The 16,253-nt window shown below is 38.5% G+C and overlaps 1 protein-coding gene across 7 annotated transcripts in view; it reads right to left on the reverse strand.

Moving 5' to 3' along the window:
• CEP162 (centrosomal protein 162) overlaps positions 1-16,253 on the reverse strand; it is an 80,636-nt gene that overhangs the window by 27,312 nt on the left and 37,071 nt on the right. For all 7 annotated transcript variants that reach the window (XR_007355912.2, XR_012667604.1, XR_007355913.2 and 4 more), the window contains 9 exons: positions 15,948-16,236; positions 15,172-15,439; positions 12,396-12,544; positions 9,350-9,577; positions 7,535-7,672; positions 5,181-5,293; positions 2,400-2,505; positions 461-587; positions 2-165 (listed from right to left, as the gene is read on the reverse strand). Coding sequence is in view for 4 of the 7 variants with exons in the window: in XM_048845104.2 (XP_048701061.2) it covers positions 2-165; positions 461-587; positions 2,400-2,505; positions 5,181-5,293; positions 7,535-7,672; positions 9,350-9,577; positions 12,396-12,544; positions 15,172-15,439; positions 15,948-16,236 (1,582 nt within the window). In the remaining 3 variants the exon portion in view is untranslated. The remainder of the gene's footprint in view (position 1; positions 166-460; positions 588-2,399; positions 2,506-5,180; positions 5,294-7,534; positions 7,673-9,349; positions 9,578-12,395; positions 12,545-15,171; positions 15,440-15,947; positions 16,237-16,253) is intronic.

Below are 16,253 nucleotides of genomic sequence, written 5' to 3' on the forward strand. Positions count from 1 at the left end.
CCTGTAGTTTCAATTTCTCAATTTCTTGTTTTGCATCTTTAAGACGACTTGCATCTCTGTCCAAAAGCTCCTGATTTTCTGCATACCATTGAAGTCTCTTTTTCAAAAGACTGATTTCCTGTTTGTATGATTCTTCTATAATCTTTATCTCATAAGATTTTTCACCTAGAAGGCAAAAATACTTGATTTAATATACTCCTCTTAGAAATCTGCAACAAAGCTTTCTCAGATATATTTCAGGCACTTTGCCACTACTTTTTCTTTACTAAAATTTAAAGGTGCGACTCAAATTAAGTTTTCAAATATAAGAGCATTTCAAAAGCCTTTATATCACATTTATTTAAGCCCTTCTGTATTACAAATAATTAAGTGTTATATACATTTATTTAGTGAAACACAGGTAAAGAGCAATTATCCAATTATTAACTGGAATGAGAGCCTCCACAAATGAGTACTTTACCTGAAGTAGAATCAATTTGGGCTCTTGCCAAATCTCTCTCTCTCCTCATTTGTCCCAAATCTACTTCAAGAGCTTGTTTGTCTTGCTTAAGCCGTTTTATCTCTTCCAGCAATTTGGCTTCTTCCTTCTTAATATTCACAGAAAACATGTAAAGAAAAATAAACCAACGTTTTCTACAAAAAAAAAAGTAACTGGTGTTTTTCCATCATAAGATGAATCACAGCTGCTGCACTGGTCCCTTAGCAGCCGATGTGATTGTCTATGTTGGATAGTATCCTTTCTACAATACAGTGCAGGAAGACTATATGAGGTTAGTCACGCAATAGAGGCTGAATCTGAGGTCTCTTATAACATAACAGGCTCTTATTAGATCAGTCTTAGAAGCCAAACAATCCAGATTCAGTCTGTAAGTAGACCACAGTTAAAAAAAACAAACTTTTTTTAGTCTCGGCACAATGGCAAAAAATATGAGTTTACATATATCAAGAACATAAACCCATTCCCAAACTTCAGTCTACTTCATTTGCATCAGTGAGCACTAACCTTTAGCCTTACTCCGGCTATGCCTTCTTGGAGACCCTTCAAACCAACAATTTGCTTCTAGGTCTCCTGCTTTCCCAAGTCCAAAGGGAAACGAATGAGAAGGATGGTTTCTCAGAAATCCACATGCCTCCTTGTGAGATCTATGAACACTTGCTGGCTGGATATGGTTCTTTCTACAACCTACTGGTTTTCTTCCAAGATGCCAGGTCTTTCCCTTTGAGTGCGATGTGACCTCACACTCTGACCACCCAACAGAGAGACTTGTTCCCTCTCCTTTGCTTTGAGAAAGTGACAATCTTCCTGCCTCAGCTTCTCCATATTTAAAATGGGAGATCTGCCCTCATTCCAGTATACTGACAATTATACGAATAGCATGGGAGACATGGATTTTATTCAGATAATGGGGAGTTTAGATAATCGAGAGAGCAGGGAGCCTTGCTCACTCCCTCCCATGACAGCAGGGCTGCAGAGGGCTCCCTGTGCTGCTCCTTCTTGATTATTGCAGGCACAAGATGCCCTGGGGCAGGGGAGAAGAGGGGCATAGTAGTCATGGGAGAGCACAGCAGGGAACCCCAGCTGGAACTAGGCTCTGCCCTGTCAGGACCACCACTGTCCTTTGGCTGTACAGGGAGCCCTCTGCAGCTCTGCTGTCATGGCCCCACTCCCATGACAGCAGGACTACAGAGGGCTCCCTGCGCTGCTGCAGGAGTTATTTAGTAGAAGGATGGCCTCCCTTCTGGCCAGGTCTCTGCTCTATTGGTGGACAAGGAAGGGATAAAGCAAAGGTTCAAATAATAGGGTTTTGGAAAATCCAGAGGGTATCCTGTATCTGTAAATTTATCTTCTCAGGAATGACATCTTTGGCTGTCTATCACAAGAGCAAAACCTTCCCTTGCAGAATACAGAAACAGTTCAAAACTCTGAACTGGCAAAGGCACCCACCCTCCAGCTATCATCTAGAACCTAACTGAAAAACACTCCTTAAACACTACACTAAACTTGCCTGAGACTAGCATGTATTTTTTATCGGTGTCTCAACAAAATGTGCACCTGTAAATGTCTGCATACCACCTTGCTGGCTGCCATCATTCTCATAGAACATTTCAGGATAACCACTGAAGCACCCACAGAGATGATAATGGCGAAAGGCATCTTTGGAGGCTAGTTTTGTGCATTCAATTGATTATTCATTCATGCTATTTTCAAGTATTAAAGCAAGACAGGTTTTTAATAAAGACTATAAAATGGTACATTATTTTAGCATAAGGAAATATGCTACAAAATTTCCAATTTTACTTTACACAATAAGTCTATGGTATCAATGGATATATTTATTTTACATGGAGAGATTAATATTTAAACAGGTATGCAATTCCGGAACACAAAATCCACTTACCTGTGCTACTCGAAGTTCTGAAATCAGTTCTGTGAAACTCTGGTTTCTTGTTGGTTTAGAATCCTGCTCTAACTGTGAAAGGAAGTTATTTTTATCCATCTGTTCTCTAATGGAACAATGACAAAAGAGAACATTATGCAGTTTGGTGATCTTACGTAGCTTTCTGCTTCATTAACACATTCAGTGGTTTCCCTATGAAAGGATCATGTCTACAAATTCTGGCAAATATTTCTTTTTTAAATCATTAAAAAAAGAATAAGCACTGAAATACATAAGTAAAACAAAGCCCAAAATTACTCCTGGGATATCAGACACCAGTCCATCCATCTTCATAAATGCTAACTTGATGATTGTGATGCTGTGTATAAGAAAGATGACTGTTTGTATCATTGTTGTCAGATGTCAATGGAAAAGTTAAGATTTGCTAAGTATGATTATCTTGTTTACATGAATGTATCATTATTGTATCTGAAGTTATGAAGACTGGCTATGTACTTACGTCTTACACAGGTGTTGTATTCCTGGGTGACACCCCCAGACAGAATTTACATTAGGGCTAGACAGCTGTGCGTGATGGCCTCGCAAGGACACTCCGCTCTTACAATGGACTACTGAAGAAACTCATCCTGTCCAGATGGCTCTTCTGGAGGATGCCTCAGATGGCAAGGAGTCAATGGCCGCCACCCCCCTCCCCCGGCGTTTAAGTACCAAAGGTTAAGGGCATGTGATATGCTCATATGATCCTGGGCTGCATTTTGGACCAGTAACTTTCAACATACAGGTGCTGTGGGCTTTGTTTGGGACTTCCATGCACATTGCAATACAAATAAAAGACCTCTGATATATCCCTGTGTTGCCTCTTTCCTGCTTTAATTCTCTGGACTGTGGATTTACAACTAAAAGGAGCATTTTGAACTATGGACTGAGGACCTTCCAATCTTTTGGGAGTTACCAGAGAGATTTTACATGCCAGCAGTCTATTCCAGCACTGCTGAAACCTGATATAAAGACTTGGCAATCATTTGTATGTATATGATTTATTAACTATTTATAACTCCTTTTCTTTTATTAGTAAACTAACTAAAGGCTTATTAAGGATTGGCGACAGCATGATATTTGGGTAAGATCTGAGATTCATACTGACCTGGGATATGTCTCTCATCCATTGGGATTAGGAAGAACTTCACATATGGTTAATTGGGGTTTCAATAACCTCTCACTATATTAGATTGGATTGACTGGATGGGAGCCAACGGCTGGAATGCCTAAAGGGGACTATGTTTGGCTTCTGGATACTTAGGTGTGGTACTGCAGAAGTTCTTTTGTTACTGGCTTGGTGAATCTAACTATAGAGTAAACCACTAGTTTTGGCAGGACGGTCTGGCCTATTTCTTGCAGTCTGCCCTGACTGTGGCATTCTCAGTGTGGCCCATCCCAGGCACCAGTCACAATGATAATTAGATAAACAAAAGAAGACAAGTCATTATTTGATCAAAATCAGTAAAGGTGATATCTACCCCCTTTCCTGCATAAGCCACTGTGTCTACACTGCAATTAAAACAAAAAAACAAAAAAAACACAACACCACTGCAGTGGTGAGTCTCAGAGCCCGGGTTTACGGACCTGGGCTCATACTAAATAAAGCCATATAGATGTTCCCACCTGGGTTGGAGCTCAGGTTCTGAAATCCACCCCTCCTCCCAAGTTTCAGAGCCTGAGCTCCAACTGAAGCATGAATGCCTACACAGTTATTGGTAGCGCTGCAGCATGAACTGTAGACCTGGACTCGTAGACTCGCTGACGTGGATTTTTTTGGTAGCATAAATAGACCCATAAACTCCAAATAAGCAACCTTTGCTTAGGAAAACCACATGCAAGTCGGGGGATAGAATCTACTCCCCATGAATTAAGCTCAGCTGTGAGCTCCTATACAAAGATTTGTAAATACTGGATTTGCATGGTTGCTGACCCTCCATGCTGTTACAGACACAGATCCCAGTTTTACAAAGGGGGAGATTCCCCCTATGTAACCACTGCTCAGTCACTCACAACCTCAGCATGGTGATTCCTCTGTACTGGGGTCTTCTGTGACCTGAGCTGCTTGATGAATTTCATCTTATGAGAATACTTATGTATAATAATAACCAAACATTTTAACATGGCAGATAAAATTATACTACCAAAAGGCATGCTCTCGCCCCGGCCTTCATTTAATTCTGTGGCCCATTCTTTGTATGAACAAACATTCAATCTTGAGATTTAGAATACAACCATCTAAGCTACAAGCCCTATTTACTCCAATAGGTCTCTAACAGAAAAGGGAAGGCTAAGAACTAAATGTGGACACTTCTTCCACCCCCTCCCAATTTCAATGGAATAGGAGCTCACCAGTCACCTATCACCATCTATGACAAAACAAACCAAACAACAAGGTATCTGACCGGCTTGCTAGTTCTGCTCTTATGGTTCTGCTTACTGAAGGCTTGTCTGCATGGTGAGTTAGTCTGTGATAAGCTAGTGCAGACTAACTGGCCCGTGTGGACCCTGGTGTGCACTAGAAGTTCCCTCGTGCATGTTAATGTTGTCCCGTTTCAGACAGTATTATGTTAATGCACAGTAGGGAATTTTAAGTGCCCAACTGCAAGGTCCACATGGGCCAGTTAGTGCACAAAATACTAGCGAAGACAAATGTGTATCCCACTAGTGCAGACTAGCACACAAGCCCTCAAACTAACTCTGAATTTACATGTCTTTAAAGGCTAGAAGTTTAAACACACTCACCTTAAGGACGCTAACTCAGATGTTAAATGTTGATTTTCCTTAAACATCCGTTCCTCATTTTTCTTGTTTTGTATCTGGAGTTCTTTCATTTGCTTGTATAACCTTTCATTTTCCTAAGACAAAAAAGACAAACTTAACCCACATTCATTTATTAATAATAATTTTATCTGGCTCAACAGCATTTTTACTGTAATCTACATGTGTACTTTGCTTCTATCACATTCTTAATACTTAGATTTCAAAAAGCAACTACTCTATTACCTCAGTCATAGAACACAGACTAAGCATAAATGACAGTAATTTATAAAAAAGAATAGACAATAATAGGTCATATAATTGTAATCACTGAATACACACACATAGTCAAACATATTTATGTTGGATGAGACTTTGATGTTTATAATAATTTGTTTTTAGAGCACGTCTGAATATCAAATACTTTTTTATACAGCATGCTAAACTACATTTAGTACACATTTACCTTGGATTGTATCGAGCGTCCAGGCTGAAAACATTCATTAAAAAATGAGTTAATTAAATTTGTAATTGAACTCCTTCGGAGAGAATTGCACGTCTCCTGCTCTGTTTTACCCACGTTCTGCCAAATATATTTCTTTTTATAGCAGTCTTGGATAATGACCCAGCATATGCTGTTCATTTTAAGAACACTTTCACTACGGATTTGACAAAAGGCAAAGAAGGTACCAATGTGAGATTTCTAAAGACAGCTACAGCACTCAACCCAAGGTTTAAGAATCTGAAGTGCCTTACAAAATCTGAGAGCATGCTTTCAGAAGTCCTAAAAGAGCAACACACTGATGTGGAAACTACAGAATCCGAACCACAAAAAAAGAAAATCAACCTTCTGTTGGTGGCATCTGACTCAGATGATGAAAATGAACATGCGCTGGTCCGCACTGCTCTGGATCATTACCAAGCAGAACCCGTCATCAGCATGGACGCATGTCCTCTGGAATGGTGGTTGAAGCATGAAGGGACATAGGAATCTTTAACGCATCTGGCATATAAATATCTTATGACACCAGCTACAACAGTGTCATGTGAAATCCTGTTCTCACTTTCAGGTGACATAATAAACAAGAAGTAGGCAGCATAATCTCCTACAAATGTAAACAAACTTGTATGTCTGAACAATTGTCTGAACAACAAATAGGACTAAGTGGACTTGTAGGGTCTAAAATTTTACATTGTTTTGTTTTTGAGTGCAGTTATGTAACAAAAAATAAAATCTACATTTGTAAGTTGCACTTTCATGATAAAGAGATTGCACTACAGTACTTGTGTGAGGTGAACTGAAAAATACTATTTCTTTTGTTTTTTTACAGATTACAATATTTGTAATCAAAAATAAATATAAAGAGAGCACTGTACATTTTGTATTCTGTGTTGTAATTGAAATCAATATATTTGAAAATGTAGAAAACATCCAAAAATATTTAAATAAATAGTATTCTATTACTGTTTAACAGAGTGATTAATCATGATTAATTTTTTTAACTGCTTAACAGCCCTAGTTCTGAGTCATACCCAATCCCAGAACAAAAGTTTCAAGCTCTGTTCTCTAAGTTTTCTACTTTTCTACCAGTGCAGTCAAAGACACAAGTTGTACCTCTGGGCTGAGAAGAAGATGGAGAGATGATGCAGATGCATGCTAATAGAGCCAAGCTTACCTCCACAAGCCTAGTTTTTCTTGGGAAAACTAGTTTTCCATGTGTTTTGGGGACAGAAATGTTGATTCTTTATTGGCCAAACTGTATTTTATTTGTTAAAGTTTTCAGCTCACAGGTTGTATTCTTTTAATGCCAGGTAACACTATACAACTCGGGAAGAGCTTACTCAAAACTAGAGAGATATAAGCTTTTTTGAAATGTGTGTAATTTATTCATGCCCTTCAGAGCTACACCTCTACTGCTTTTTAGAAAAAGATATCTCCCTTAAGTAGAATAGCAGCAACTAGTCAAGGATTTCAACTAGGAAAGTTTCATTCTCAGAAGAATGAGTTTAATAATTCATAGGTTTTCCATTTACAAAAGGCCCAAGTAAGACAGCTTTTGAAATTTTGAAGAAGTAAAGGAAACCCCAGAAAATTTTATTTGGTAACAATTCAACTAAGTGTTTTTAAGTTAAACACAGATGCATCTTGTATGTGGAGAAGCGCAGAAACACTTAACCTCAACTATGGATACAATGACCATGGCAGATGGGAGCCTAACTTCCTTATGTGCTTTAGAAAATCCCACCCTAATGTTACAAAAACAACAAATAGTTTATCTGATCTTTTTGTTTTTACAGCTAACCAGAGTTCACACCACCACATTAAAATATCACTCTACCTGCTGATAACCGTGAAGAAGGTTCTCTTGATCTTGAATTTCCTTTTGGATTTGCTTTAACTTTTCTTCAGTGACAGTCTCTGTTGCCCCAAGGTGAAGCCATTTCTTTTCTTTGCTCAGCTCTTCCATACTATTTACCTTTCAAAATATACAAAGCACACAAAGTGTCAATAAAACAATTGTTAGACAAAGTTCTCTGGAGAAAGCTTTGCACTAAGTTAGATGGCATCTATTTTCCTTTTTATTAAAACACACACACACGGAAACAGAGTACTCTGAGCCTTCAAAAAAACTGGTGTCATAGAAGCATTATCTGAAAAAGTGAAGCACATGCAAGATTGTAGTAATATGCACAACAGGCCCTGTTCAGTATAAGGGCTTGTCTATATGGGGAAACTTACCAGCAGAACTATATGACTAACTCCCCACGTGGACACTCTTATTAAGAGTGTTCATGTGGTAAAACTGTAGCAGTATACTTGAATTGGTAAAGTTCTGGTGGTAACTTTCCCCGAGAGCCAAGCCTTAAGCATAGTTTTGTAGAAAAAACATCAGGAAGTGTATATAATTCTGCTTTTATTTTACCAGAAACTGACATTATATTAAAGGTTTATTTATAGTTATAGCGTAAGGATTTATAATCTGAATGCTGCCCTGGAATGTGTAACACAGGATATGTATACACCACTGGTGGCAGCTATATGTATACTACTTGCCGCCATACGCTGCAGTTAAAAGCACACTGCATCCACACTGCAGCATGTAGCCATAGATATCAGTGACATGCTCTGGCAGAGGAGAGGTAGTGGGGAAAGGCTTCAGCAGCTTCCTGCTGCCAGAGCCTTTCACTGCAGTCAGGAATAGTTTTGCTGTGGGGGAGGGAGTGGAGAGGCAAAGGCTGAACCTTTCCCTCTCCCCCACCCCAAGCCCTAGCCTTTCCCTATTGGTAAAGTCTTTTCCTGAGGCAAGGAATGCTCTAGCAGGGGGAAAGGCAAAGCCTCTCCACTGTCAGAGCTTTTCCCTGCAGCAGGGAATGACTCCAACAGCAGACAGCTTGCACAGCCTTTCCCTGCTGCCTCCTCATGGTCAGAGTTCTTCCCCACTGGAAGAGTTAAAAACAACAGTGTAGACAGGCAGAGACAGCTTAGGCAAGTAGAGTGGGTAGAGTATGTATTCACATACATACACACACTCTTCAGGTGTCTTTACTTGTCTAAGCCAGGCCTCACCAGCTACACTGTTATTTATACCCACGCTAGGGGGGCTATGCGGATATGTACTCTACATGCTGCCAAAAGAAGCATGCGGCATACACGTATCCAGAGAGGAATTAGACAACCCCTAAGTAGCAAAGCTTCTAAGTAGTAGCCTCCACTCATCTTGTGACTGTGTGGCTTAGAGAAGAAAATTGGTAAGTAAATTGGTTGAGGTGAAAGTTCAAGACCATCTTTAAAAAACTTGGGGTGAGACCTGGTAGAAACTTTGTCCTTATTTAAAAAACAAAACAAAAACAAAATAAAAAAACATGTAGGAGGCCCTACTCTGAGGGCCTGCAGTTCCCCCATCCTCCTGGCCAACATGGTAGCCATAAGGAGTGAGTGAAGAGCATAACTCAGTTTACCCTCTGGAAAAACAAACAACTTTATGATTGGTTTCAGATGGAACAGCAATAGCGTGAGTGTACACCTTGCACCCACCCTCCCCGTTTATTTCCTGTTAATTGGTTCAGAGCAGGAATGACTGAACTAAGAAATACTGAGTGTTGTTTTCAGAAGCAAGTCTTTCCCTTTGTCTGTGGTGGAGGTGGTACAGCACCTTCGTCTGAAGCACATAGTTTTCTTGACTCAGCCGTAAAAGCTCTTTATCATGTTGCATTTTCATTTCTACCACCTTATTCTCCATTTCCTTCTCTTTCTGTGAAAATGAGTCTTTTAGCTGCTGAATTAAATCATGTGCCGCTTTCAACGTTTCCTCTGCTTCCTTGACTCTTTTTAGCAAATAAAGCTCTCTCTCACTGTTTTTGACAGGGAAAAGTGAGGAATCCTGGTGAAGAAAAATTACCAGAGAAACACTGCATTGAGATCATTGATCATTTTCATTTCCATTTCATTTCAATAAGATGTATTCAAGATTTAAGGTTAGCCAATACTACATCATCTTTCTGTGAACTATTTCACTGAGCACTCTGAAAATATAAAGAGTGTTAATACAGTTAAGCAAGATTAAGTGCCCAAAGCCAGCAGATATCGGGGTGCAGGAGAAAAGAGTTGGGAAGGATCTTCACAGGTAAAACATACAATAAAAGTGATAAAATTATTGTCTTTAGGTTTTGGGTTTTTTTTAAAGCAAGTCATGTTAAAATGTCATTTAAAAATAATACTTCTACTATGGTTCTGGTAAAAAATGGCACCAACTTCAAAGAGCTTTTCCATGTATGTGTGACAAATCCTATAATCTTACTTTAGAGAGAAAAATGAATTTCTAACTACTTTTACTCTCCTTAGCACTAAAGAGCTAATACTGCTACGAGCGAATCAGTTCGATTCTACTTACCTATTCTGTAACTGTTGCTCTTCAAGTGATTGCACATGTCCATTCCATGTGAGGCATGTGTGCCAAGTGCACTGAAGCCAGGGATTTTTTTCCCTAGTGGTATCCGCTGAGGTAGTGCCTGTGCCTGCATGTACTCCTGGCCCAGGATACAAAACTTGGAGCCACTCTGGCCCTTTTCAGTTCCTTTGCATTTGAATCCATAACAAGCTAGACTCTGAAGCAGAGGGGAAGGAGGGCGGGGTTTGGAATGGACATCTCGAAAAAACAGAACAGATAAGTCACTGTTTTTCCTTCAGGTGTTTGCACATGTCCATTCCACGCTAGGTGACTCCCAAGCAGTTTGAAATGGAGGCAGAGCTCAGATTCTATCTGAAAAGGGACTGTAGAACTGCCTTTCCAAAGCTGGTATCATCCCTAGAAGCTGCAGCAATAGCATAATACTTGGTAAAGGAACGTGCATGTGTCAGAAATTGGGATATTTTCCCAAAATGCTGTTGAAGTCGCTTGAACTTCTGAGGAATATGCAGAAATCTTTGAAGGAGCAGTGGTCTCAGCAATCTCATAACACACTGATATGCATGATGTGCTCTAATTTGAAATTCTTTTCAAGGAAACTGCCAGCTCCTTAATTCTGTCCACAAAGGAGACAAACAGCTGAGGGATGCACAAAATGGCTTAGTTCTGTTGAAGCAGAGGCAAGGGCTCTATGCATGCCTAAAGTGTGGAGCCTCTATTCATCTTGTAACTATGTGGCTCAGTGAAGAAAATTGGTAAGTAAATTGTTTGGTTGAGGTGAAAGTCCAAGATCATCTTTAAAAAACTTGGGGTGAGGCCTGGTAGTGACTTTTATTTTTTAAATTAAGGACAAAGTAGAAGGCCCTACTCTGAGGGCCTGCGGATCCCCCATCCTCCTGGCCAACATGGTAGCCACAAGGAAAGCCACTTTGACTGAAAGTGATGTAATCAGGAGAATGCAACCAGTGACTCACAAGGTGGGCCATTAGAAGTAATACTAGGTTCAAGTCCCAGGACACAGGCAGTGAGAAGGAACTAAAGGGGAATCAGAGTGTCTCCACCCTGTATACTCTTGGCTGGGATTACAAATAGATGCAAGGCACACAAGCAGCCCTCATTGGTACTGCTATGTGAAAAATCTCTTTCCAGTTCACTGGGTGTGCCCACACTTAGTGTGGAATGGATATGTGCAATCACTTGAATTGACAGTTATTCCCAAGGAAGAGTGAACACAAATTTCAGAACCCATGCAAAACTGCAGTACTGGCTATATATAAAAAAAATAGAAGGTTTACTTGTAAACTGAACAAAGTTAATACGGAAATCACCAAGACGAAAACATGAAGCCCCACAATGACATTTTTAGTCACTTTTCAGAAAATAAATGCACTTTAAATTTATTTTTGCCAATATTTTAAAAAATATTTGTTTGTTGTGGCTCTAAGTCTAGCTTCCCATACCCTCATTGGAAGCTGCCTCATCCTCCCAGTATGCATAGAGGTGCCAGGGAAGAAGGAAGAGCAGCACTCTGACAGGTAGTGCAACATCCTATGCTCTTCTCTTTGCTTTCAAGATTTCCTTTGGGCTCTTATGAGCCTTTACTCATCTTGAAAAGGTTGCTGAATAAAAGGTTGCTGAATAGAAGGTTCAAAAAAATGGTAGCGACCACACACAGCTACCTGAGCTGCCTTACTCCATGTCTTGCTTACAGAAAAGCAGGAAGAATCCAGAGATAAATACCAATAAATGCATAAAATTTCTTGTAAGGCAAAAATAAATAAATCAATCTTGCTTTCTTATTAGCTGCCTACTGCCTGCCTGAATAAAAGAGGAGAAAAACTCTTTGCCGTGTTAGCCAAGTCATTTTTCTGTTGACATACTATTATATGCTCAAGCACAATATGCAGTACTAATACAAAGACAGACAAATACAGGTACTAACTTACATGCTAAGTATAATAGTTTTATTTGAAAGTTTTATTTAAATTAAACCTGTTTGGTACTGAAATATTAATGTTTAGAAATTAGATAATGGATAACATTTTCACAACAACATTGACATAAAACTACCAAAACAGACTGATCTGGGAACCTAAAGTGGCAATATGACTTTAGCAATATCTTTTAGAAGAACATCAACATCTTATTAAAGCAAACTCTTAATGCCAAGTTTCAGCATTTATTGATCCTATTATAAAAGGTATTACAAAAAGCTTTAACAAAACTGGTATGCAAATTCTTCATCACTGGTGTTCCAGTTTTGAACAGTAATAACTTAAAATACAACACTTACTTTTTGAGTCTGCACACAAGAATCCATTTCCTTAATCTGCAGTCCAAGGGCATTAATGACTGACTGGCCAGACGTAACCATATTGCTGACCTTTTTAGAAGCTGATTCATTTACTGCAGATCTTATTATCCTAGTAGTAAATAACGTTTCTTCATTTTGAGAGGAAAAAGCAGAACAGAACAAAATTCAGTGAGTGACAGACTGCGAAGGCACTGTGCTATAAAACCAATGAAAATGTTTATTATCTACTTGTTAACAACACATAGTGTATGTATATGCTCTCAAAAAGTCAAGTATATTCATATGATCCAGCAGTGCTAAGCCTCAAGCTTCTGGATCACAATTCAAGCACTCCATAGTTAAGATTTTCAGTTAATTCAAGAGCATCCACAACAAATTATGTGCAATGTTACTGGAGATGGAGTAGCCATCATTTCCTTTATAAATTTTTTATTTTATACTTAAAGAACAATGAGACGTATAACGTAATAACCAGAATGCCCTGCAGACCAAAAGACCAGGATAATTATCCATTAATTGGACAGCAAATAAGCTAGCTCAGGTTTCAGAGTAGCAGCCGTGTTAGTCTGTATTCGCAAAAAGAAAAGGAGTACTTGGGGCACCTTAGAGATTAACAAATTTATCTGAGCATAAGCTTTCGTGAGCTACAGCTCACTTCATCAGATGTTTTGTGAACTTTCTTTAAAAAGAACCAAGCAACCCACATATATGTGAAGATACTACCAGTCACAGCATAATACCAGTCACAGCAGAAACACCACCAACCTTAGAAATAGACCCTGTAGCAAAACACCCCCCCACACACACACACACAGTTTAATTGAGAAACTCAGCATCTATTCGTAACAGCCAACATGACATTGGTGTATGCAGTGCTGGTGTAGCTATGTTGGTCCCCGGATATTAGAGAGACAAGCTGAGTGAGGAACTCTCTTTCATTACATCTCTGTGTGGGCTCAAAAGCTTGTCTCTCTCACCAACAGAAGTTGACCCAATAAAAGATATCATCTCACCCACCTTGCCTTTCTAACTTGACATTGGGACATAAACAGTGAAATTCATCCTACGGTATAAATTCAACAATTTATAGCTCGGCAGCCTAGAACATGGGGGTTTTCTGTAACTACTGAAATACTAGAGACTACATACACTCCTGCCCAAAAAAAGCCTAAGCTGACGACAGGAGTTTCTATATATAGTGCAGGAAAATATATTGGTAAGTGACCATGTTGCAAATCAGATGCCTTTTGCTCTTCTGAAGAGCTGGTCTCTTTCAGGTTTTAGCCCTGCTACTGTTGGTTGTGAAATAGTTGTTTGCTTCTAGGACTACCTGAGGTATTTTTCCTGGGAATTTTAAGGAAGATAAATATACCTTTCCTTACCAACCACCTCTGTCACCATTTTATCCAGAAGCTCCCTAAACTGTCAGCCTCTCAAAATAAGGGAACACAGACATGAGCTGTTTTACCCTACAGTTTTCTCCATGTGCTTCCTGGAGACTACATTAGTTGCTATCGAATGTGCCGAGAATGTGAGAGCATCCACAGAGTGGATGCCTGTAGTACCTCAGAAATAACAAACAGTGCCCACAAGATGCCAAAACTGATTAGGAATTTTACAAAGTTCAAATGAACCAAATCCTGAAATTCTGTCTTTATTTGTAGTTCAGTCTCTGCTGTACAAGCCACTTGGAAGCAGAGAATTCTGGAGGAGGTTTTTTCTTAGTGGGCAACCTCAATGTCACATTAATGGGCATTAAGGAAAAAACTAATTCTGGAAATAAATGGGAAATAAAAGCAATTCTTTCTTTGTATTTTCTAACAAGTGCCAAAATGCACAACTGAGGATAAAGATAAAATGCTTATAAAGAACAGGACAGGCCACACTGAAAGAGGTTACAATATCACTCCAACAAGTTGAACTATCCAAAGGGATTTTAACAGAAATGGAGATTTTTTAGTTGCAGAGAATACTTATAATTACTAGAGTAGAAACTATGACAGACATACATGTGTTTTTGAAGGCAAAATTATTTTCTATTCAATTGGTCAGCAATAGTTAAATAAATGTAGTGGAGGAGCACGGGCTTTGAATAATTACATATGACTAGAGTAAAAGGCTGGTCAAAAAATGTTTTTTCCTCCCTATGGAAAATTTTGAATTTTCATAAGAAAATTGAAAATGTGTTCGTTTTTTTTTTATAAAAAAGGTTTTTTTTAATGAAAAAACAATGGTTTTTGAAGACAGCAGGCACTTTCCTTAAAAGTTTGCATGTCGTCAAAATCGACGGAAGATTTGACTAGCCCAGTAAAGGAAGGTTTGAAATCCATATGTAAAATATGCTACAAAAAAAAGATTACATTTCTACAATGAGTTCTGGGTAGGCCTATTCAAGCATAAACTGATTACATTTATTTTTCTCATTTCACTTTCGGACTGACTATGATATCCATGAGTCCGTGATATCAAAATGCATCGATTTGTTCAATGCAGTAAATATCATACAATCTGACTGCAATATGAAAATATGACATCTATCCCAGGAATCCTGGGAATCTCACATGGATTTATTCTTTCAGGAAAAATTAACACTGCTATAAGACTCATCTTTAAGAAGTGGAAAAAGTATGTCACATAAAATCTAACACTATTTGTGCGTGTAACATCAAAACCAAAAGCTCTCTGGATTAAACAAAAATTAACCTCTGAACTCTTCATTTAAGATAAAATTATGTGTATAAAACTAACAGTTTACCTTTTTGCCTTGCTTTATCTGGAGGTGATTTGGCTTTCAAACTTGGCTTTTTGAGAGCTTCTTTTGATGCTCTCTTTTCAGTAGTTGTGGAAAGTTGTTTTAAGGGTGAAGTGGGTTTACCATATCCAGAACTCCTAACCAATATATGAGGTCCAATGGAAGATTTCTTCTTATGTAAAGGAGCTGTACTTCGAGTGCTCTTGTGCATTATTTGCTTATTAATCACTGAATCCAATCCCTTGTTCCTCCAGGAGCTGGACTGATGTGCCTGTGTAGAATAAGTATAGTTTGTAACAACCACATTAGACTGTAATAAAATCCGAAGGTAACTTCAGTTCTTTTCCTGTTTATTTAAATATAATTCTAGTAACAGAATACTGGGCCAGTTACAAGAGTTATACTTAAACAGGAATAAAATTCCTGATGGAGCTGAAAATGAATAATCCAAACCCAAACAAATGAAAAATGTGTAATTCTATAAAAATCTCCAGTGCTTTTAAGGTAGTGAAAAGAAGACATCACACCAAGTAGGGAAAATTGCCTATTAGGTGGAATGGACAACAGGGTAGTGATGAAAAAGACCTATTAGGTCGTCTTGGAAATTGGCATTCAGCTTTGGAGTCATGACCCTAATGAGTAGATAGCAATAATGTTTTCTTGGGAATCCCCAAATTATGGATAGACATTTCTAGCAAATATGTTTGTAAAAACAATCTTCAAAATGTGATTTAAAATTATTTTTTTAAACAGATAAAAGATAGCTAAATATGGCTTACCTTATTAATTTTGCTGTCCTGATGCAACAATGCAGAATCTTGTATTTTTTGTCTCAAAAGGTCAAGTTGCTCTTTATCAATCTGGTCTTCTTTATCAGTCCCTTTTTGATGACTATCTTCACTACTTTCTTTTGCAGTTGCCTGGAGAAAAACACTCTCTTCTTCTTTACTATGTTTATCAAACAAAAAATCTAAACTTTGCTTCTCCAGAACTGCATCATTTTTGTGTTCTTTAATTGGCAAATGACTGACAAATTCAGCTGCTCTGCTGTCTGTTAGTTTCACCGGACTAAAAAAGAAAAAGAA

Source organism: Caretta caretta, chromosome 3 (genome assembly GCF_965140235.1).
Source record: "Caretta caretta isolate rCarCar2 chromosome 3, rCarCar1.hap1, whole genome shotgun sequence".
Lineage (NCBI taxonomy): Eukaryota > Metazoa > Chordata > Testudines > Cheloniidae > Caretta > Caretta caretta.